General features: G+C 41.5%; 1 protein-coding gene across 2 annotated transcripts; it reads left to right on the forward strand.

Moving 5' to 3' along the window:
• Window positions 1–3205: 3205 nt before the first annotated feature.
• RNASEL (ribonuclease L) lies at window positions 3206–23044 on the forward strand. Of its 2 annotated transcripts, none has more exons than XM_032291212.1 (7): window positions 3206–3670; window positions 6103–7746; window positions 8894–8952; window positions 15343–15548; window positions 16261–16393; window positions 21119–21255; window positions 21928–23044. In XM_032291212.1, the coding sequence occupies exons 2-7, from the start codon at window positions 6267–6269 to the stop codon at window positions 22112–22114; spliced, it is 2202 nt and encodes a 733-aa protein (XP_032147103.1). In that variant the 5' UTR covers window positions 3206–3670; window positions 6103–6266; the 3' UTR covers window positions 22115–23044. The 2 variants fall into 2 exon arrangements, with proteins under 2 accessions (XP_032147103.1, XP_032147102.1); XM_032291211.1 differs by having other exon boundaries at window positions 3214–3670; window positions 8867–8952.
• The last annotated feature ends 1004 nt before the right edge of the window (window positions 23045–24048 follow it).

Below are 24048 nucleotides of genomic sequence, written 5' to 3' on the forward strand. Positions count from 1 at the left end.
TCTTTCTTTCTTTCTTTCTTTCTTTCTTTCTTTTCTTTTCTTCTTTCTTTCTTTCTTTCTTTCTTTTCTTCTTTCTCTTTCTTCTTTCTCTTTCTTTTCTTTTTCTTTCTTTTTCTTTCTTTCTCTTTCTTTCTCCCTTCTTTTCTTTCTCTCTCTCTCTCTTTCTCTCTCTCTTTCTTCCTCTCTCTCTCTCTCTCTCTTTCTTTCTTTTGACAAGTCTCATTCTGCCACCCAGGCTGCAGTGCAATGATCAGTCCAACTCCATTGTCTTCTCATCAAGATCTAAGAAGGGCTTTTGGTAAGTAAAATGCAATTTATTCCTAAGCTTAGAGAAAATCTCTGCAGTCTCAGCGGTCTTTCTTTTCAAAAGAAGGAAAGATTAATTCTAACATCTTGAGTGTGGGAAAGAGGGAGCTGGAGGGAAAGTGGGAGCTATCATTACATTTCACCTCGGCCTTGGTTTCTCTCTCCATGTTCCCAGTCTGGAATTCCCATCCACTGCTGGAAGGGGTCTCTTCTGTTCTTGGTGATTCTGTCTTCAGAGTCTGGGCCTCTGAACCCAGCAGCGACTGAGGTCTCTTTGTGGACAGACTGATCTCTCCTGCCAGGACTGTTGTCAGACTCCATCTGCCTCTTGGGGCGCCCCCCTCCTTGATCCCCAGCTCCCATGGAGCAAACAATTCTGCAGAATGCAGCAATGAGTACATGATGTTGTCCCATGACTACAGTAGAACAGGACAAAACTAGGCCACTTCTGAGTCAGGGCTGAACACGAAGCAAAGAAAAGACGGCGCGCCACCACTAAAGTAACCAACACGCCTCTCCTGGGTGACATGAGCCACTGCTGTTTCTTTAGCAGTGACAGTGTAACTAAGCTTTGTTCTCCGTGATTCCTAGATGATCATAATGAAGGCAGCAAAGTGCCCTCCTTCCCTGCACCACTCAGCTGAGAATAAACCTCTGTTTCTTTAAACCCTCCCTCAAATCACCTGACATAAAGCCCAAACCCTGTAATAAGTATCCTGATTCCCTCTTGGAAGATATTCTGGGGCTGGGTGCATTGGCTCCCACTTACAACCTCAGTGCTTTGGGAGCACAAAGCTGAAGGATTGCTTGAGGTCAGAACTAGCTTGGACAACACAGTGAGAACCTGTCTCTACAAAAAATTAAACAATTAGCCGGGCATGGTGGTGCATGCCTTACAATGGGTCCTAGTCACTTGGGAGGCTGAGGCAGGAGGTTCACCTGAGCCCAGGAGGTTGAGGCTGCAGTGAGCTATATTATTGTGCCACTGCACTCCAGCCTGGGTGACACAGCAAGATCATGTCTCTTAAAAAAAAAGAAACCAGCCTGGCCAACATGGTGAAACCTCGTCTCTACTAAAAATAAAAAAATTAGCTGGGCATGTTGGCACATATTTGTAATCCCAGCTACTTGGGAGACTGAGGCATGAGAATCACTTGCACCTGGGAGGTGGAGGTTGCAGTGAACTGAGATCACACCACTGCACTCCAGCCTGGATGACACAGTGAGACTCTGTCTCAAAAAACAAAAACAACCAGAAAAAAAAGGGCAAGCTGTTTCTGTGATGTTCAGTGATATAGATCAAATAGTTAGAGCAAGTTACTTAACCACTTTGTGCTTCGGTTTTCTCATCTGCAAAATGGGGACAAAAATAGTACCTATGTCATAAGGATAAGATTAAATAATTTAACATATGCAAAGTGCTCAGAACAGTTCCTGGACCCTTTTGAAGAGCTATGTAAATGTCCGTCATTATGAACAGCATCGTCCACATCTTCACCACCCCTGCCACTATGATTAGTTCTGTGGCAAAGCAGCATGGGCCAGGACGCAGAGATAGAAGCATATGACATAATGTGATGGAGAACTGGAGGCCGGCACTGATGATGCAGGAGGAGTAGGGACAGGCAGGGACTGTACTGTGACCTGAAATCATGATATGTTGGGTTTTTCAACTGTATATGATCCATTTCTGCCTGTTAAGACGCAAGGTCCAAGACCTCCATGAGGAACTTGTGTGGTAAATCACTCTATGCCAGACACACAGAGTAGTCACTAGTAACACAGTCAGCTCTCAATCTTTTTTTTTTTTTTTTGAGATGAAGTCTCACTTTTTACCCAGGCTGGAGCATAGTGGCGCGATCTCAGCTCACTGCAACCTCCACCTCCCGGGTTCAAGCAATTCTCCTGCCTCAGCCTCCCAAGTAGCTGGGATTACAGGTGCACACCACCATGCCTGGCTACTTGTTGTATTTTTAGTAGAGACGGGGTTTCACTATGTTGGCCAGGCTGGCCTTGAACTCCTCAACTCAGGCTATCTGCCCGCCTCGGCCTCCTGAAGTACTGGGATTACAGGTGCAAGCCACAGTGCCCATGCACTAAGTATTAATTAAATGAATACTGGGTTAAGGATTGTGAACTGTGTCCTGAAAATGATGGTGAGTCAGTGATACAGGGTGAGACAGTGGATAAGGGACTAGGAAGCAAGTCATCAGTCTCTTGCTATACATGACGACGAGGGCTCGACTCGTCATTCCTCCGCAGATGAAAGCTTGGGATGAGGATGAGGGGTGGCCTCCAGGTGGCGGTGCCATTTGTGGAGATGGAAAAAATAAGACGGGCAGATTTAGGAAAAGAGGAGCGTTTCCATTTGACACATGTTCAAGATTTGTAGGTCTAAAGCTCCGCAGAGAGGCTGGGGTTAGAGAGCGAGGCCTGGGAGTCCCCGGTGTGTAAGGGGTGGCAGAGGCCCCAGGTCTGGATGGCGTGGCACAGGTGGTTGTCCTGTGACCATTCACTACTTGCTGTCCACAAGTCTCAGGGCTTTGTCTCCCCAGAAAGACTGGGTATTCTTTGGGGATGGGAATACTTTCCACCGCAGCATGACGTACACAGTACGCAGCTCAGTGCTAGGAAGATGGTCAAGAATAGAACTTGTAGAGCAGAAAGGAACCTTCGAAGCCACGTTGCAGGAGAGAACTGAGGCCTGACATGGTTGAATCACATGCCTGAGCTCACTCAGCTAAGCAGTCACAGAGCTAGCTGTAGGATTGGGTCTCCAGGCGCCCTTCTGAGGAAGCCACACTGCCTCAGGGCTGTGAACTGAGTGAGCTGAGACAGGTGACAAGGCTCGGGCTTCATGCTTACTTAACTTCCGTGAGCCTCGGTTTCATAATCAACAAGATTCTCGGGGTTTAACTGGGACCATGCTGCCTGTAAAGCATTGTGTCTGGCACACAGTAGGTGCTCAATATGTGTTTACTTTCCATTCCCTTCTTCCAAGAAGACAAGTATTTGCAATGATAGAGGAAGGATGCAAGAGTGATGGATGGAGCTGGCTGCTCCCACCTGCAAGGCTGCAAGACTGAGAGGTGAGCTGCATGACCCGGGGCACCACATTCCTCATCAGCAGACCAAAAGCGGTCACGGTCACTGCTTTCCTCCAGAAAGTGTGCAAGCAGAAGCTCGGCTCCTGGTGCCAGAATGAGCCTGTGGCTGCTTTTTCTCCTCTTCCACAATCCTCACTCCTTTCCAGGCTCCGCCCTCCTGGCTCAGTGACGCAGCAGGAGGAAACCTCTCTGGTAGCAATCAGTCTTCCAGGCACAGCGGCTGGCAAAGGAATAATCGAGATGCCTGAGTTGAGAAGGTAAGGCAGGCAGAAGGAGGCAAGCTAGAAAATCTCGAGAAGTCGATCTTGAGGAATTCTTGGGCTTTGGGGACTGGGGATGCTGGGGGCTGGAGGACTTGGGATGCGGAAGAGAGCTCCTAGCCCATGGCTGCCCCGAGAGACCTTCCTCCAGAGCCCTTACAAGGTTCTGTCACAATCCACACATCTTTTATCCATGTCCCTGGTTTCTCAGGCATCTCTGGTCGTGTAGAGAAAATGAAATTGAAAGCAGAATTGTCCGCTGCAGTACTTCCGCTGACGCGCCTCTTCTCAGCTCTGATGTGTCACTCAGGGCTCCTTTGTTCATGCCAGCCCACCTCACATCTGATTGTAACTGGGACTGTCTACACAAACACTTTGGTTCGAAGTGTTTGTGTTGCGCAATTCATTAAACCTCTAAGACTAATCAATTAACCTCTGAGGCTTTGAAACTGTCAAGACTGGTGAGATTGCTGAAAAAGAGTTGCTTTGTGAATTCTGTAGCAGATACAGTTATTGAAATATTCAGATAACAGTTTTGGGCTGTCTGATGACTGAATTGGATCTGTAATTCTCTGAGCTGATTGACTGTTGGACGAAATTGATAGCTGCCAGTTGTCTGTTTGTGTAGTAGCTATATGCACATACGTAGGGAGAACAGAATTCATTAAGCAGTTTATTTTTTCATAAAGGGATATAATTAGCTTTAACATTCATTGAGTGCCTAATATTTGCAACACACTGTACTTTAATGTACTTTACACACATGACTGTATTTATTTTTGTCCCCATTTCAGGAAATAGAAAATTGACATTCAACAGTCTAAAGTTACAGGAAGTAATAGTAAAAAATTACACAGCCACAAGCTCAAACTTAGATCTCTCTAAGGTCAGAGTGCAAGCTCTTTTCACTACTGCAGATGCTCCTTGACTTATGGTGGGGTATATATATATACATAAACCCATCCTAAATGGAAAATATTGTAAGTCAAAAGTGCATTTAATACACCTAATCTACTGAACGTCATAGCTTATCCATCCTAGCTTACTTTAAATGGGCTCAGAACACTTACTTTAGGCCACAGTTGAACCAAGTCATTTAGCTCGAGGCTTATTTCATAACAAAGTGTTAAATGTCTCATGTATTTATCAAATACCATGCTGCAAGTAAAAACTGGAATGACTGTATGTGTACTTGAAGTGTGGTTTCCACTGAATGTTTATTGCTTTTCTACCATTGCAAAGTCAACAAATCGTAAGTTGAACCATCATAAGTCAGATATTGTCTGTACTTTAAATAGGGGCACATGGTTGTATAAAGAAGACATGCTCAGAGTCAGCAAACGCAGTGACCAACTGCTGGTGACATAAGAAATGCAAAGGGAAAAAAAAACGTGAAATGTATTTTTCCTATTGAATGAGGGTTTTTCTTGTTTTTATTGATAAATAGTTGGTATACATATTTTCAGGGTCTTTTATTTTTTTTTTAAAGCCAGCTGTCTCTGGTAAGAATATATTTATATGACATTGAAAACAATTTGTTAATATAGGTTAAAAATCCTAAATACAATCATATCTTTTGAATAGCCATTTAATTCTTTGAAGTCTATCATACGAAATCTATCATAAGATCTATCATAAGAAAATAAGCTAAAATAAGCTGAATTTGCTGCAACATCATTTAGAATTATTTAAACTTTTTTAATTTAAAAAAACCCTTTAGAACTTTTTTTTCCTTTTTGAGATGGAATTTCACTCTTGTTGCCCAGGCTGGAGTGCAATGGCACGATCTCGGCTCACTGCAACCTTCATCTCCCGGGTTCAAGTGATTCTCCTGCCTAAGTCTCCTGAGTAGCTGGGATTACAGACATATGCCACCACCTGGCTAATTTTACATTTTTAGTAAGATGGGGTTTCTCCATGTTGGTCAGGCTGGTCTCGAACTCCCGACCTCAGGTGATCTGCCCACCTTGGCCTCCCAAAGTGTTGGGATTACAGGCGTGAGCCACCGTGCCTGGCTAAAACTTATTTTTGAAAACCACTCAGTGATAGAGGAATAAAAAAAATTGTATGATATCATATTATACAATCATGAAAAATGTTTTACAAGACTTTACAATAATATAGGAAATAACTTACAGTATGGTATTAAATGAAAGGAAGTAGGATACAAAGTTACTTACAGATTCCAAATGTCTTAAAAACTCTGTAGAAATACACTAAAATATTAACATTGGCTGTTTCTGGGCATTTTGACTAGAGAAATAATTTTCTAATTTTGAATTTACATATATTTATAATATTCTGTAATTTAAAAGTTTTATAAGAAATAAATAGATATATTTAGGAAAAAAAACTACTATAATTAATTTCTCTGATTCAAGTGTTTTCTCCCTATTGTAAAATTACAAAGCGCCTCTCTTCATCCCCAGGTGGAATGTCAGAAGACTGAGAATCTCAAACCTTCCTCATACTGCTGCTCTGTTGCCAGAGAATCCCAGTTTACACTCAAAGCTTCTTTGATTAAGTGCAAGGAGACAAGTTTGCATTTTCTCGGGGAAAAGGCAAAAATTGGTAGCAGGTGGCGTTTACCGTCATGGAGACCGGGGATCATAAGAACCTCCAGAAGGAACCCACATCCTCCAGCAGTAGAAGAGCTACAGTGGAAGACAATCACTTGCTGATTAAAGCTGTTCAAAAGGGAGATGTTGGCTGGGTCCAGCAATTGCTGGAAGGCGGGGCCGATGTTAATTTCCAGGAAGAGGCAGGGGGCTGGACACCTCTGCATAACGCAGTACAAATGAGCAGGGAGGACATTGTGGAGCTTCTGCTTCTTCATGGTGCTGACCCTGTTCTGAGGAAGAAGAATGGGGCCACCCCCTTCATTGTTGCAGCCATTGGGGGGAACGTGAAGCTGCTGGAACTTTTCCTTTCTAAAGGAGCAGATGTCAATGAGTGTGATTTTTATGGCTTCACAGCCTTTATGGAAGCCGCTGCGTATGGTAAGGTCAAAGCCCTAAAATTCCTTCATGAAAGAGGAGCAAATGTGAATTTGAGGCGAAAGACCAGGGAGGATCAAGAGCGGCTGAAGAAAGGAGGGGCCACAGCTCTCATGGACGCTGCTGAAGAAGGCCACGAAGAGGTCTTGAAGATTCTCCTTGATGAGATGGGGGCAGATGTCAACGCCTGTGACAATATGGGCAGAAATGCCTTGATCCATGCTCTCCTGAGCTCTCACAATAGGAATGTGGAGGCTACTACACACCTGCTGCTGGACCACGGGGCTGATGTCAATGTGAGGGGAGAAAAAGGGAAGACGCCCCTGATCCTGGCCGTGGAGAAGAGGCACCTGGGGTTGGTGCAGAGGCTTCTGGAGGAAGAGCACATAGAGATCGATGACACAGACAGTGAAGGCAAAACGGCGCTGCTGCTTGCTGTTGAACTCAAACTGAAGGAGATCGCTGAGTTGCTATGCAGCCGTGGAGCCAGTACGGATTGTGGGGATCTTGTTATGATAGCGAGGCGGAATTATGACAGTTCTCTTGTGAAGTTTCTTCTCGATCATGGAGCCAAAGAACATTTTCACCCTCCTGCCGAAGACTGGAAGCCTCAGAGCTCACGCTGGGGGGCAGCCCTGAGGGATCTCCACAGAATATACCGCCCCATGATTGGCAAGCTCAAATTCTTTATTGATGATAAATACAAAATCGCTGACACTTCGGAAGGGGGCATCTACCTGGGGTTCTATGAGAAGCAGGAAGTAGCTGTGAAGACGTTCTGTGAGGGGAGCACACGTGCGCGGCAGGAAGTCTCTTGTCTGCAAAGCAGCCGAGAGAACAGTAACTTGGTGACCTTCTATGGGAGTGAGAGCCACAGGGGCCACTTGTTTGTGTGTGTCACCCTCTGTGAGCAGACTCTGGAAGCGTATTTGGATGTGCACAGAGGGGAAGCTGTGGACAATGAAGAAGATAAATTTGCCCGAAATGTCCTATCATCTATATTTAAGGCTGTCCAAGAACTACACTTGTCCTGTGGATACACCCACCAGGATCTGCAACCACAAAACATCTTAATGAGTGAGTCCCCAGTCCTCAATTCTCTCTTAGCAATTCTGAGGTCTTTGTTTGCAAAAGGAAAAGTTTTTCCTTGCAGAGAGGAAAGGCCTATAGGGTAAATGTGGATTATTCAATTTGAGGATCATTACAACAAATTCATAATTACAGTGCAGTGTCTCCTGCTACCAATCACACTGGGTTCTCTTAGTCTACATGGAGGTTGGCAGATGCCAACAGAATACCAGGCTAGTCTTATGTTTCCACTGGCAGAATAAACAGATGAAGGCATTTCATGGATCAAACTATCTCCAGAAATTTGAGAATCCTAGAGGTGAGTTCCTTCAGACTTACTGGGAAAACGGAGGTCAAAACAGGCTGTCAGGACATGATATGACATAGTGAGGACACAGACTCCAAGGCAGAACAAGTTAGAATCCACTGGTCCAAGCCAAACAAAGGAAAGAAAAATAACATTAAAGGAAACAAGCAGAGCTGACCGTAAAGTCCCAGGAAGCAATCCAGTGCAGTGGAACAAGCCAGGGCTTTGGCAATGATTCGGGTGGCTTGAAGCCTAGCCTCACTGGTGTGTAGCTTTATAACCTCAGACAAGTCACTTGATACTGTGAGCCTCAGTTTCCTCACTTGAGGCTGATAATGCCTCCTTCATAAGGTTGTTATGAGGTCTCCATGCGATGATGAAGTAGTAAGTCATTTGGTATATCATAGGTGCTCAAGAAAGACTATTCTTGCCTAAAGGTTTAAGCAGAATACGTACGCGATCTATAGACATGCACTGAAATTTAAGCTCGGTGTAAGGGAATATCTTCTTTACAAATCTGTGCTTTTGGACGTGGGAATTGCATGAATGAGGAGCTGGTTGAATTTATCCTCATCCCTTCCTACCCATTGGCCTGGAAAAAATAAAATGTGAGTGCTGCTCTTGACAGATACCTAATAGGTAAATACAACAGTGCACATGGCAATGTTTTGAGGGGTGAACGGCAACACAGATATAAGGTTTATTATTGCCTTCCACAGAGATGATGATTTTTATAGCATGTTACAGATTTACATAAATCAATTGACTCTCACTTTATGGGGAATGAGTATTTTCAATGTGCCTCTGCAAACTTTTCTTTAGATTCTAAGAATGCTGTTCACCTGGCAGATTTTGATCAGAGCCTCAAGTGGACTGGAGATCCACAGGAACTCCAGAGAGATCTGGAGGTAAATTTTACAATCCAGTTTACCTTTCTTCTTTTGGCTTCCTTATTCTTTCATGTATTAGTCAGTGTTCTCTAGAGGGACAGAACTAATAGGATATAGGTATATACGAAAGGGAGTTTATTAAGGAGAACTGATTCACAGGATCACAAGATAAAGTCCCACAATAGGCGGGCTGCAAGTTGGGGAACAAGGGAGCCAGTGGTGGATCAGTCTCAGTACCAAAACCTCGAAAGTAGGGAAGCCTACAGTGCAGTCTTCAGTCTGTGGCCAAAGATAGGAGAGCCCCTGGCAAACCACTGGTGTCAGTCCAAGAGTCCATAAGCTGAAGAACTTGGATATTGATGTTTGAGGGTAGGAAGCATCCAGCACAGGAGAAGGATGAAGTCCAGAAGACTTAGCAAGTTGTCTGCTTGTTCATTTTCTGCCTGTTTTATTTTAGCCATGCTGGCAGCTGATTAGATGCTGCCCACCTAGACTGAAGGTGGGTCTGCCTCTCCCAGTCCACTGGCTCAAATATTCATCTCCTTTGGCAGCATCCTTACAGACACACCCAGGAACAAGACTTTGCATCCTTCAGCTCAATCAAGTTGACCCTCAATATTAACCATCACAGTTCATTACCTTATTTCCTATAGGCAATAGGAGGACATCCTATTTTTTTAAATTATACTTTAAGTTCTGGGGTACATGTGCAGAACATGTAGGTTTGTTACATAGGTATGCACGTGCCATGGTGGTTTGCTGCATCCATCTCCCCGTCAACTACCTTAGATATTTCTCCTAATGCTATCCCTCCCCAATTCCCCCCACCACCTGCTGTCCCTCCCCTAGCCCCCTACCCCTGACAGGCCCTGGTGTTTGATGTTCCCCTCCCTGTGTCCATGTGTTCTCATTGTTCAAGACTCACTTATGAGTGAGAACATTCAGTGTTTGGTTTTCTGTTCTTGTGTTTCCAGCTTCATCCACGTCCCTGCAAAGGACGTGAACTCACCCTTTTCTTATGACTGCACAGTATTCCATGGTGTATTTGTGCCACATTTTCTTTATCCAGTCTATCATTGATGGGTATTTGGGTTCGTTCCAAGTCTTTGCTATTGTAAACTTTGCTATTGTGCCGCAATAAACATATGTGTGCATGTGTCATTATAATAGAATGATTTATAATTCTTTGGATGTATACCCAGTAATGGGATTGCTGCGTCAAATGGTATTTATATTTCTAGATCCTTGAGGAATCATCACATTGCCTTCCACAATGGTTGACCTAATTTACACTCCCACCAACAGTGTAAAAGCATTCCTATTTCTCCACATCCTCTCCAGCATCTGTTATCTCCTGATTTTTTAATGATTGCCATTCTAACTGGCATGAGATGGTATCTAAATGTGGTTTTGATTTGCATTTCTCTAATGACCAGTGATGATGAGATTTTTTTCATATGTTGGCTGCATAAATGTCTTCTTTTGAAAAGTGTCTGTTCATATCCTTCACCCACTTTTTGTCAGGATTGTTTTTTTCTTGTTTGTTTAAGTTCTCTGTAGATTCTGGATATTAGTCCTTTGTCAGATGGGTAGATTGCAAAAAATTTTTTCGATTCTGTTGGTTGCTGATTCACTCTAGTGAAAGTTTCTTTTACTGTGCAGAGGCTCTTGAGTTTACTTAGATCCCATTTGTCTATTTTGGCTTTTGTTGCCATTGCTTTTGGTATTTTAGTCATGAAGTCCTTGCCTATGCCTATGTCCTGAATGGTATTGCCTAGGTTTTCTTCTAGGGTTTTTATGGTGTTAGGTCTGATGTTTAAATCTTTAATCCAATCTGGAGTTAATTTTTGTATCAGGTGTAAGGAAGGGATCCAGTTTCAGCTTTCTGCTAGCTAGTTTTCCCAACACCATTTATTAAATAGGAAATCCTTTCCCCATTACTTGTTTTTGTCAGGTTGGTCAAAGATTAGATGGTTGTAGATGTGTGGCGTTATTTATGAGGACTCTGTTCTGTTCCATTGGTTTATATCACTGTTTTGGTACAAGTGCCATGCTGTTTTGATTACTGTACACTTGCAGTATAATTTGAAGTCAGGTAGCGTGGTGCCTCCAGCTTTTTTTGTTTTGTTTTTTTTTCTTAGGATTGTCTTTGGCTATGCAGGCTCTTTTTTGGTTCCATATGAAGTTTAGGGTGTCTTTCTCCAATTCTGTGAATTGAGATGGGGATAGTTTGATGGGGATGGCACTGGATTTATAAATTACTTTGGGCAATATGAGCATTTTCACTTCCTAACCATGAGCATGGAATGTTTTTCCATCTGTTTGTGTCCTCTCTTATTTCCTTAAGAAGTGGTTTGTAGTTCTCCTTGAAAAGTTTCTTCGCGTCCCTTATTAGTTGTATCCCTAGGTATTTTAATCTCTTTGTAGCAGTTGTGAATGGGATTTCACTCATGATTTGGCTGTCTGTTTGTTATTGGTATATAGGGATGCTTGTGATTTTTGCACATTGATTTATGTATCCTGAGATTTTGCTGAAGTTGCTTATCAGCTTAAGGAAATTTTGGGCTGAGACGATGGGGGTCTTTTAAATATACAATCATGTCAACTGCAAATAGAGACAATTTGACTTCCTCTTTTTCTAATTGAATATACTTTATTTCTTTTTCTTGTCTGATTGCCCTGGCCAGAAGTTTCCATACTATGTTGAATAGGAGTGGTGAGAGAGGGCATACTTGTCTTGTGCTAGTTTTCAAAGGGAATGCTTCCAGTTTTTGACCATTCAGTATGATATTGGCTGTGGGTTTGTCATAAATAGCTTATTATTATGAGATACATTCCATCAATACCTAGTTTATTGAGAGTTTTTAGCATAAAGTGCTGTTGAATTTGTCAAAGGCCTTCTCTGCATCTGTTAAGATAATCATGTGGTTTTTGTCTTTGGTTCTGTTTATGTGATGGATTACGTTTATAGATTTGTGTATGTTGAATCAGCCTTGCATCCCCAGGATGAAGCTGACTTGATGGTGATAGATAAGCTTTTTGATGTGCTGTTGGATTTGGTTTGCCTGTATTTTATAGAGGATTTTTGCATCAATGTTCATCATGGATATTGGCCTGAAATTTTCTCTTAGTTGTGTCTCTGCCAGGTTTTGGTATCAGGATGATGTTGGTCTCATAAAATGCGTTAGGGAGGATTTCCTTTTTTTGTATTGTTTGGAATAGTTTCAGAAGGAATGGTACCAGCTCCTCTTTGTACTTCTGGTAGACTTTGGCTGTGAACCAGTCTGGTCCTGAACTTTTTTTGGTTGGTAGGCTATTAATTGCTGCCTCAATTTCAGACCTTGTTATTGGTCTATTCAGGGATTCAACTTTTTCCTGGTTTATTCTTGGGAGGGGGAGTAAGCGTCCAGGAATATATCCATTTCTTCTAGATTTACTGGTTTATTTGCATAGAGGTGTTTGTAGTAATCTCTGATGGTAGTTTGAACTTTTGTGGTATCTGTGGTGATATCCCCTTTATCATTTTTATTGCATCTATTCAATTCTTCTCTCTTTTCTTTTTTGTTACTCTGGCAGGCGGTCTATCTATTTTGTTGATCTTTTCAAAAAACCAGTTCCTGGATTTATTCATTTTTTGAAGGGTTTTTTGTGCCTTTATCCCCTTCAGTTCTGTTCTGATCTTAGTTATTTCTTGTCTTCTGTTAGCTTTTGAATTTTTTTGATCTTGCTCCTCTAGTTCTTTTAATCATGATGGTAGAGTGTCAATTTTAGATCTTTCCTCGCTTCTCTTGCAGGTACTTAGTGCTACAAATTTCCCTCTAGATGCTGCTTTAAATGTGTCCCAGAGATTCTGGTATGTTGTGTCTTTGTTCTCATTGTTTTCAAAGAAAGTTTATTTCTGCCTTCATTTCATTATTTATCCAGTAGTCATTCAGGAGCAGGTTGTTCAGTTTCCATGTAGTTGTGTGGTTTTGAGTGAGTTTCCGAATCCTGAGTTCTAGTTTGATTGCACTGTGGTCTGAGAGACTGTTATGATTTCCGTTCTTCTGAATTTGCTGAGGAGTGATCTTCCAATTATGTGGTCAGTTTTAGAATAAATGTGATGTGGTGCTAAGAAGAATATATATTCTGTGGATTTGGGGTGGAGAGTTCTGTAGAGGTCTGTTAGGTCCACTTGATCCAGATCTGAGTTCAAGTCCTGGATATCCTTGTTAATTTTCTCTCTCGTTGATCTGTCTAATATTGATAGTAGGGTGTTAAAGTCTCCCACTATTATTGTATGGGAGTATATGTCTCTGTGTAGGTCATAAAGAACTTGCTTTATGTATCTGGGTGTTCCTGTATTGAGTGCATATATATTTAGGATAATTAACTCTTCTTGTTGCATTGATCCCTTTACCATTATGTAATCCCCTTCTTTGTCTCTTTTGATCTTTATTGGTTCAAAGTCTGTTTATCAGAGACTAGAATTGCAACCCTTGCTTTTTTTTTTTTCCTCTCCATTTGCTTGGTAAATCTTCTTCCATCCCTTTGTTTTGAGCCTATGTGTGTCTTTGCATGTGAGATCAGTTTCCTGAATACAGCACATGGATGTGTCTTGACCCTTTATCTGTGTCTTTTGATTGGGGCATTTAGCTCATTTACATTTAAGGTAAATATTGTTATATGTGAATTTGATCCTGCCATTTTGATGCTAACTGGTTGTTTTGCCTTTTAGTTGATGCAGTTTCTTCATTGTGTCAATGGTCTTTACCATTTGGTACGTTTTTGTGGTGGCTGGTACTGGATGTTTCTTTCCATGCTTAGTGCTTCCTTCAGGAGCTCTTGTAAGGCAGGCCTGGTAGTGATAAAATCTCTCAGCAGTTGCTTGTCCGTAAAAGATTTTATTTCTCCTTTGCTTATGAAGCTTAGTTTGGCTGGATATGAAATTCTGGGTTGAAAATTCTTTTCTTTAAGAATGTTGAATATTGGCCCCTACTCTCTTCTGGCTTGTAGGGTTTTGTTTCTGCTGAGAGATCTGCTGTGAGTCTGATGGGCTTCCCTTTGTGGCTAACCTGGCCTTTCTCTCTGGCTGCCCTTAGCATTTTTTCCTTCATTTCAACCCTGGTGAATCTGACGATTATGTGCCTTGGGGTTGCTCTTCTTGAGGAATATCTTTGTTGTGTTCTCTGTATTTCCTGAATTTGAATGTTGGCCTGCCTTGCTAGATTGGGGACATCCTCCTGGATAATATCCTGAAGAGTGTTTTCCAACTTGGTTTCATTCTCCTCATCACATTCAGGTACACCAACCAAATGTAGATTTGGTCTTTTCACAAAATCCCATATTTCTTGGAGGCTTTGTTCATTTCTTTCACTCTTTTTTTCTCTAATTTTGCCTTCTCACTTTATTTTGTTGAGCTGATCTTCAATCTCTGATATCCTTTCTTTTACTTAATCAATTTGGCTATTGAAAATGGTGTATGCTTCACAAAGTACTCGTGCTGAGTTTTTCAGCTCCATCATGTTGTTTATGTTCTTCTCTATGCTGGTTATTCTAGTTAGCATTTCATCTAACGTTTTATCAAGGTTCTCAGTTTCCTAGCATTGGGTTAGAACATGCTCCTTTAGCTCAGAGAAGTTTGTTATTACCCACCTTCTGAAGCCTGCTTCTGTCAATTTGTCAAATTCATTCTCCATCCAGTTTTGTTCCCTTGCTGGTGAGGAGTTGTGATCCCTTGGAGGAGAAGAGGCATTCTGGTTCTTGGTGATTTCAGCCTTTTTGTGTTGGTTTCATCCCATCTTTATGGATTTATTTACCTTTTGTCTTTGAAGTTGGTGACTTTTGGATGTGGTCTCTGAGTGGATGTTCTTTCTGTTGATATTAAAGCTATTTCTTTCTAACAATCAGGCCCCTCTGCTGCAGGTCTGCTGGAGGTCCACTCCAGACTCTTCTTGCCTGGGAATCACCCAGGGAGCAGGGGTCATCTGGGGTCATCACTGTGCCTCTCCTGGCCTGGACTGGCTCTTTTATTTGCTGCATGAGGTAGCCCCAGACCTAAAGTCCCAGTTCCCAGCCAGGCCCCCAGTTCTCCCTTTGTTTAAAGCATTCCCCCTTTCCTCAATTTATCTATATTCTGTCCATACATTTGAGGCCCAGGTCAAATCCCTCTTCCTCCAAGCAGTCTGGCCTGACAACTGTGACTCATACTTACCTTCTGCTCTTCTTCATAAAACTAAGTGCTGTGGACTATATACTACCTTGGAGAGGTCTCTATGCACAAATCTGTGTCTTCTCTCCCTAACAAGGCTACGAACTCCTTGAAATTTCTCCTATCATCTTCTGTTTGTTAATATCCTGCACCACTCCTTCCAAGGTTATCCAAATAATTCATAAGCACCTTTGGCTTGATTTATGGCTTTTGTGCAGGATCTTGGACGGCTGGTCCTCTATGTGGTAAAGAAGGGAAGCATCCCCTTTGAGGAACTGAAGGCTCAAAGTAATGAAGAGGTGGTTCAACTTTCTCCAGATGAAGAAACTAAGGACCTCATTAATCATCTCTTCCATCCTGGGGCACATGTGAGGGACTGTCTGAGTGACCTGCTAGTTCATCCCTTCTTTTGGACTTGGGAGAGGTAAGTACAACTTTGAGCAGATGTCTCATGCCTCCAGGATGGAGAGGGTGAGGTGGTGCAGACAGAGGTCCAGGGTGCAAATCAGCAGACCCAGGCTCTTTTTCAGTTTGGCATTTACTGGCTGTGTGTCCTTGGAGAGATTACTTAACCTCTCTGTAGTCTGCTTTTCATTTCTGAAGAATAAGGGATGGGGGGGAAGGAAAGAGATGCTTGCCTCTCCCATAATGCAGAATTTTTGAAGACATGTGTTGGTTGTATTACTTTCGTTAAAACCCAAAATCTGGCTGGGCATGGTGGCTCATGCCTGTAATCCCAGCACTTTGGGAGGCTGAGGCGGGTGGATCACAAGATCAGGAGTTCCAGACCAGCCTGGTCAGCATGGTGAAACCACGTCTCTACTAAAAATACAAAAATTAGCTGGGCATGGTGGCAGGTGCCTGTAATACCAGCTACTCAGGAGGCTGAGGCAGGAGAATTGGTTGAACCCAGGAGGCGGAAGTTGTAGTGAGTTGAGATCACACCACTGCACTCCAGCCTGGGTGGCAGTGAGACTCCATCTCAACACCCCCCCCCAAAAAAAAACAAAAACAAACAAACAAACAAAAAACCCCACAAAAAGCAAAACACCAAAAACCACCCAAATCTAACAGTTTTCTTTTCTCTGGAAAGAGTGGGAGGGATGGGATGATCATGATCATTTAGTCTTCTTCAGCCGCTATAGGACACTTCGGAACGTGGGAAATGAATCCGACATCAAAACAGGAAAATGTGGAAGCGAGATCCTCAAACTGCTGGAACCTGGGCCATCTGAACATTCCAAAAGTTTTGACAAGTGGACGACTAAGGTATGAACAATTCCTATGGTGCAGGGATTATTCCAGGAATAAGAATCTGTGTAAAGTTTTATGTTAGTTTTTCTAACTTATTTTATACCAGTGGTGGCCAACCAGAGGCTGAAAGAGGTGATTTTGCCTCCTGCCCTCCCCATTCCTATCCCTCTAGGCTCCCTGCCAGACTATCTGCTCCCCCTTTTAGAAGCTGGCCTTTTCTCTCTCCCATCCAGACCCACACCCTTCTGATAGACTGTTATTCAGACTCCTCCTGGATGGCCTTATCGCAGCCCACGAGCCTTTCCTCACACTTGGCCGATAATTCTATTACCATTATAACAAGAGCATCCGGGTAAATAGAGCTTAATCCAAGGGAAGTGCTTCACCATGAGGCATATCAGTCCAGGTACAGCCTGGCTGCCTCCACTGCCTGTGAACAGCCCAGCTCTCAGGATCCACACACAGACCTACATTCTGCCAGAAGAAATAGTCTATGAAGAAAAGACGATCTTTCAAATTGCTCTCTTTAAGAAAAATTCCACCTAACTTGCATTAAGAACTCTACAAAATTATTCACCATCTCATTCATCTAGTCAGTACTATCAGAACTTTCATTATTAATTAACAAAAATCTGCACAATACCAATTATGTGTTAGGCCCATGCAAAGCCCTGAGCATACAAAGCAGAATACAGTGTGTCCCTGTGGAGCTGAGAAGTCCACGGAAATGATGCTGTGGGATGTGTGCTGGGCATCACAGGGACATGTGCAAAGCACTGTGGGAGAATCCATAATCTTCAGGTCTTGGAAACCAACAGCTTCCTATCCTAGGCCTGTCCTGGGACTCTGCTTCTCCTGATTCTTGTTTTGCTTTCCTTCCCTCACTGCTCTCTAGACCTCACATCACACTCATAATTACTGGCTTAAGGTCCATTTTCCTTGCTAGCCTTAAGTTCCATGAAGGCAGACACTACTCATTGTCTTGCCAATTATTTTATCCCTGTCATGGAGTAGATGTGCCATGACTCTTTACTAAACAATTGTCTATAAAACTTCAGCTAACACTTTAACTTGTAGAAACAAAGAAATTTGAAAGCAGCTATGATAGTGATAGCTAATGATTACGTAGTGCTTGATCATGTAGCAGCCTTAGTTCTTGAGACTTTACATGAGTTACCACATTTAATCTTTATCACAGCTTCAGAGACAATCATCTTTATTTTGCAGATGGCCAAGCTGAGGCACAGAAAAATAATTTTTTCAATTACACAGAACCAGTAAGGGGTACACCAGGATTTGAAGCTGGGAAGGATGGCTGCAGAGGCCATATCCATATGCTTAAGCCACACCACTACACAAAGCTATGATGGTGTCAAGTCCACCAACTCCTTTAATCAACAAGGAAATTGAGGCTCAGAGACCGTACTCAAATTGTGCATGCCTGGACAGTCAGAGATTGGCAGAGCTGGAAAGAGAAACTCATTCTCTTATTTCCCAATTTATTGGTTCTTTTCCCTAAATTCCATGGACTTATATTAAATTTTGATAGACTTCAAGTTTTACCTTTCAATTCCCATTTTATACTTTGTTTTTCTGTGGACTTGCCCGTTTTCATGGTCACACAATTAATTTTGTCAGCATAGGTCTGGAGCCCAGGTTTTCCAGCTTGTATGACTGTATTGGTTCTGGACTTGCCCATTCCTGCCGCACATATGTGCTTGGGGTTTCTCACGGGTGCTCTGTGCAGAGTGCACCGGGCCAGTCTCAGCAGCATCCTCACCAGCGTTGCTCTTTTCATCAGTTACTCTTCCTAAGTGACCCACTGGATTCATGACTGTCGCACCTTGATCTCGTAGCCCAAACTCTTTCTAAATATGAGAGCCATCTATGGCTCTGTATCTATGAGGGTGACAAAGAAAGAGGATGACATTATTACGATATGAAAGGACTTAACCTGGGATACCTGCAGGCAAGGAGAAACAAGTAACCTTGTCCAAAATATAAATTTAAGGAGGTACAAGTACAGTTTTCTTACACAGATATATTGTGTAGTGGTAAAATTGGGCTTTTAGTGTAACCATTACCTGAATAATGTACATTGTACCCATTAAGTAATTTCTCATCCCTCCCCCTCCTCCAACCCTCCCACCTCTCCAAGTCTCCACTGTCTATTATGACACTCTGTACATCCATGTGTATACATTACTGAGCTCCCACTTATAAGTGAGAACATGTGATATTTGACTTTCTGCTTGTGAGTTATTTCACTTAAGACAATGGCCTCTAGTTCCATCCATGTGTCCACAAAAGACATGATTTCATTCTTCTATTTTGTGGCTGATATATATATATATATATATATTTAATTTTTTACATATAAAACATTTTATTTATCCAATCATCTGTTGATGGACACTTAGGTGGATTCCATATCTTTGCTATTGTGAATAGTACTGTAGTAAACATATGAGTGCAGGTATGTTTTTTATATAAGATTTCTTGGGGCAAATGCAGTGGCTCACACCTGTAATCCCAGCACTTTGGGTGGCTGAGATGAATAGATCACTTGAGGTCAGGAGTTTGAGACCAGCCTGGCCAACATGGTGAAACCCTGTCTCCACTAAAAATACAAAACTTAGCCAAGCATTGTGGCACATGTCTGTAATCTCAGCTACTTGGGAGGATGAGGCACAAGAATTGCTTCATCCTGTGAAGCAGAGGCTGCAGTGAGCCGAGATAGTGTCACTGCACCCCATTCTGGGTGATGGAGTGAAAAGAAAAACCACAAAGAAAAGAAAAAGATTCTTTTGGTACATATTCAGTAGTGAGATTGCTGGATCAAATGGCAGTACTATTTTTCGTTCTTTGAGAAATCTCCTTACTGTCTTTCATAGAGGTTGTACTAATTTGCATTCCCACCAGCAGTGTATAAGCATTCTCTTTTCTCTGCATCCTCACCAACATCTGTTACTTTGGACTTTTTAATAGCAGCCATTCTAACTAGTATAAGATGATATCTCATTGGGTTTTAATTTGCCTTTCTCTGATGATTAGTGATGTTCAGCATTTTTTCATATGCTTTTTGGCCATTTGTCTGTCTTCTTTTGAGAAATGTCTATTTAGGTCATTTTAAATGGGATTATTATTTTTATTTTTATTATTCTTATTTTATTGTTAAGTTGTTTGAGTTCCTTGTAAATTCTGGATATTAGTCCTCTGATGGATGCATAGTTTGCAAATATTTTTTCCCATGCTGCAAGTTGTCTGTTCATTCTGTTTATTTCCTTTGCTGTGCAGAAATTTTTAGTTTAATTAAACCCCATTTGTCTCTTGATTTTCATTGCTTATGCTTTTGAGGTCTTAGTCATGAATTCTTTGCCTAGACCAATGTCCAGAAGAGTTTTTCCTAGGTTTTCTGCTAGTATTTTTATAGTTTCAGGTCTTACATTTAAGTCTTTAATCCATTTTGAGTTGATTTTTGTATGCAGTGAGAGATAGAGGTCTAGTTTTAATCTTCTGCACATGACACTCTAATTTTCCCAGCACCACTTATTAAATAGGGTATGTGTATGTTTTTGCCGACTTTCTCAAAGATCAGTTGGTCATAGACATGTGGCTTTATTTGCGGGTTCTCTGTTCTGTTCCATTGATTTTTGTGTCCATTTCTATGCCAGTATTGTGCTGTTTTGGTTATCTTCGCCTTGCAGAATAATTGGAGGTATATCATACACAATGCGATGTCTCTAACTTTCTTCTCTTTCCTTAGGATGGCTGTGGCTATTTGGGCTCTTTTTTTTGGTTTCATATGAATTTTAGCATTGTTTTTTTCTAATTCTGTGAAAAATGATGTTGGTATTTTGATGGGGATTGCGTTAAATCTATAGATTGCTTTGGGCAGAATGGTCACTTTAACAATATTAATTATTCCTTTTGGAAATATACCTAAGAAAACAAAAACAATAATAATAATAATAAACACTCACTTTGGCCATGGTTGCCAGGCCTGGTTTCAGTCTGAATAGCCCTTTTAAAGAAAGAAATGTAATCAAGTATGAATTTGAAAGGGTGGCCACAGGATAAAAATATTGTGTAGTATAATGAGCAAATTTCCTAGTGTAGTAGTCAAAGAGTTTTTAACCATATTTTAATATATTTAATTTCTTATGAAAACAATTTACTTGGAAAATACAGACACAAATTTGAACATACTTATAATCTCACATCCAGGCACAATTATATATTTTTTTAATTTTTAAAATTTTGTAATTTTTTTAAGATGGAGTCTTGCTTTGTTGCTGAGGCTGGAGTGCAGTGGCACGATCTCAGCTCACTGCAACTTCCGTCTCTCAGGTTCAAGCGACTCTCCTGCCTCAGTCTCCCAGGTAGCTGGTATTACAGGCGGCACCAACACATCTAGCTAATTTTTGTATTTTTAGTAGAAACAAGGTTGCACCATGTTGGCCAGGCTGGTCTCGAACTCTGGACCTCAGGTGATTCGCCCGTCTTGGACTCCCAAAGTACTGGGATTACAGGTGTGAGCCAGCACACCCAGACTAGACACAATTATAGTTAGCATTTTGGTATACAGCATTTACTTCCATTTTTCTACCATTTTGCCTTATTGATTAGTTGGTAATTATAGAATATATGAATAGATTCAAATTTATATTTTGTCTTTTGGTATTAATATTCCATCAGGATTTATTTTGTGTTGCTACCACATTTTTGTTTTTTTTTTAGATTAATGAATATGTTATGAAAAAAATGAATATGTTTTATAAAAAGAGAAGAAGAAGATGCTACCAGAACACTGTGGGTGATCTGCTGAAGTTCATCCGGAATTTGGGAGAACACATTGATGAAGAAAATAGTAAAGAGTAAGCATTGTTTTCATTCCTACAAATTATATGTGGAATGAGAACAATTTTAAAAATCCAGTTATAATTTCATATCTGTGATGGAGAAAAGAAAATTCATTTTGATGAAAGAAAAGTAATTCCTTCCCTCTGTTTTGTAAAGGGCTCTATCACAATGGCCTTACAATTGATGAGGGACATGTCCAGCAGGCTCTCATCTTCCTTGTCATTTTTTTGTTGGAAAAATGGTAAAACAGATTGAACAGGAGCTAGTGACTCCCTTGTGTGAAGTAACACAGGAGACTGGACGGCTGGATAAAGTGAATGTAGAGTTATATATGTCTAAAAATAGCCCCCATTAATTACATCAGCTTTTGCTGCCAAAAATGTTAGCTGCAAACACAAAATACCTGGCAGTTCAGGGCTCTTCTGGATTTTGAAATTGTAGGTAGAGGACTGTGGCATTGCATTATTTCCATTGTATGAATGAACAATCTAAAGTTCAGAAAGACTGTGACCAAAGGTTGCACAATTAGTTGAAGAGTCAGGGGAGAAGTCTTGGTCAGATTCCAAAGTCCTTATTCATTCTGTGTTAGAAATCAAGAGAGCAAAGAGATCATCGGGGCTATATGCTGTGAAGTGGGGAAGAATAATTTGGGGCAAGCATGTTGAATGATCTGTGTTTTATTTCAGGATAAAATTAAAAATTGGAGATCCTTCCTGGTATTTTCAGAAGACATTTCCAGATCTGGTGATCTATGTCTATGCAAAACTACAGAACACAGAATATAGAAAGCATTTCCCCCATACCTACAGTTCAAACAAGCCTCAGTGTGATGGAGCTGACGGGGCCAGTGGGCTGGCCAGTCCTGGATGCTGATGAACTGAGTTGTTGGAGTTCAGGGAGCTGCTTATCAGCTGCAGAGTCCTTGGAAAGTCACAATGCTCTGGGCCTTTTAACTCACCAGCCTGCTTGTGAGGGATGAGTTGCATAGCTGATATGTCAATCCCTGGCACAGTATTCCACATGTCTGTAACAAAAGCAGTATGTGCCCAGACTGCACTAGTCCATAAGCTTTACCCACTAACTGGGAGGCCATTCTGCTAAGATTCTTTCGTCAACTGCACCAAAAGAATGAGTGCCTTGACCCCTAATTCTGCATATGTTACAATTCTCTCATATAATTTTCCCAACGATCTTGCAAAACAGGGATTGTTATCTCCATTTAAGAAATGAGGAACCTGAGACTCAGAGAGTGTGAGCTACTGGCCCAAGATTATTCAATTTATACAGAGCACTGTATAAATGGATGTGGTATTATTGGTACTTCTCATTTGGGCACCTTAAAACTTAACTATCAGCCAGGGCTCTTCTGGATGAGGCCCAAAACATATATAGGGACTTCAGGGGGCTCATTCATTCATTCAATATTTATTGAGCACCTAGTATAAGTCTGGGCACTGGGTGCATGAATTCCATTCCTTCCAGAACCAATTGCAATGGTTTTCCATGACCTTAAGGCAGTAGTTTTCAACTGGGGGCAATTTTGCACCTCAGAGAGCATTTGGCAGTGTCTGAAGAAGTGTTTGGTGTCACAGCTTTATGGCGGGCATGCTACAGCGGTTAGCGGGTAAAGACCAGGGATGCTGCCATATCTACATTGCATAGGACAGCCTCTGCAACAAAGAATTATCCAGATCAAAATATCAATGGTGCCGAGGTTGAGAATGCCTGCCTTAAAGGGCTAGGATGCTTTTGAACTAGCTTAGGGCCCAGGACTGTGGAGTATGTGGACCACCCCACAGAGGAGGGACTCACATTTGTTTACTCTTGCTGGATATGTAGTGATGGAGTTTATTCCAGTGTCAGCCCCTCAGGAGGCCCCCAGACCTCCCTCACTTCCCAGACCCAGTCTAGGAGTTCTTTCTGGCTCCCAGGCACACAGAGCTTTCCTCTGCCTTTTAGTTTTAGTTCCTCCACTGGAATCTAGGCTCCTTACGGCTGATGGCTGTCTTTTCTTGACTTTGTATCTTCACTGTCAAGCAAAAAGTCTGTCAAGTGGGAATATTCAATAAATATGCACTGAATGATGAATGAACTGTCTTTGTACATGAATAATAATACTGTCTTGCATTTTCCTGGTGATTTATAATGGATACATCTGCATATTTTATTTCATTTAATTTTCAAAACCATCCTTTAAGGTCAACATCATTATCCTTATTTTGCTGACGAGGAAACTAAGGTTAGAAACATTTTGATTTACTCTAGGACATATAGCTAGGAAGTATTACTATCTTGATTTGAACAGATTTTCTGGTGCTAAGTCTGGTGTTCTTTCCATGAATCGTTGTGGTGATTTAGATGGAGCTTTGTAATGGGAATAAAACAGTACCTTTAAGTTCTTTCTGAAAAGGAGGTATCTAGCAATGGATAAATAGATATCACTGAATGAAATTAAATGTTGGTTAGGAACAGATTTAAGGCTTAAAAAATATTTTGTGAGCAGCAAGATTGCTTTAACTTTACAATGAAGTTTTGGTTGTCTGATTTGTAATGAGTACCTGGATACTCAAAATGCCTACCTGTGAAGCTTACTCAATAAAACTTTAAATCGTCTTATTTAGTCTGATTTTCTTTAAGCGGCATTCCCACTTTAGGGAGTGGTGATATCTACAATAGAAAATGCTTACTAAGTAATACCTGGGTAAGTTTTAAGAAAGGACGTCCTGCTCTCCGAAAATGGGAAAAGGAGCTATTTTTGACTCTCTGGTTATTCTGGAAAAATGTGGGCCTGGCGTGTAGAGAGAGAA

The sequence above is a fragment of the Sapajus apella genome, unplaced genomic scaffold (genome assembly GCF_009761245.1).
Source record: "Sapajus apella isolate SASKATOON/1434 unplaced genomic scaffold, GSC_monkey_1.0 scaffold25, whole genome shotgun sequence".
In the NCBI taxonomy this organism is placed as follows: domain Eukaryota; kingdom Metazoa; phylum Chordata; class Mammalia; order Primates; family Cebidae; genus Sapajus; species Sapajus apella.

Coding starts and splice junctions, on each gene's coding strand:
- RNASEL (XM_032291211.1), top strand. CDS start 6,267: ATGGAGACCGGGGATCATAAGAACCTCCAGAAGGAACCCACATCCTCC. Junction 16,394..21,118: donor TTGACAAGTGGACGACTAAG/GTATGAACAATT, acceptor TTTTTTTTTTAG/ATTAATGAATATGTTATGAA. Junction 21,256..21,927: donor GATGAAGAAAATAGTAAAGA/GTAAGCATTGTT, acceptor GTTTTATTTCAG/GATAAAATTAAAAATTGGAG.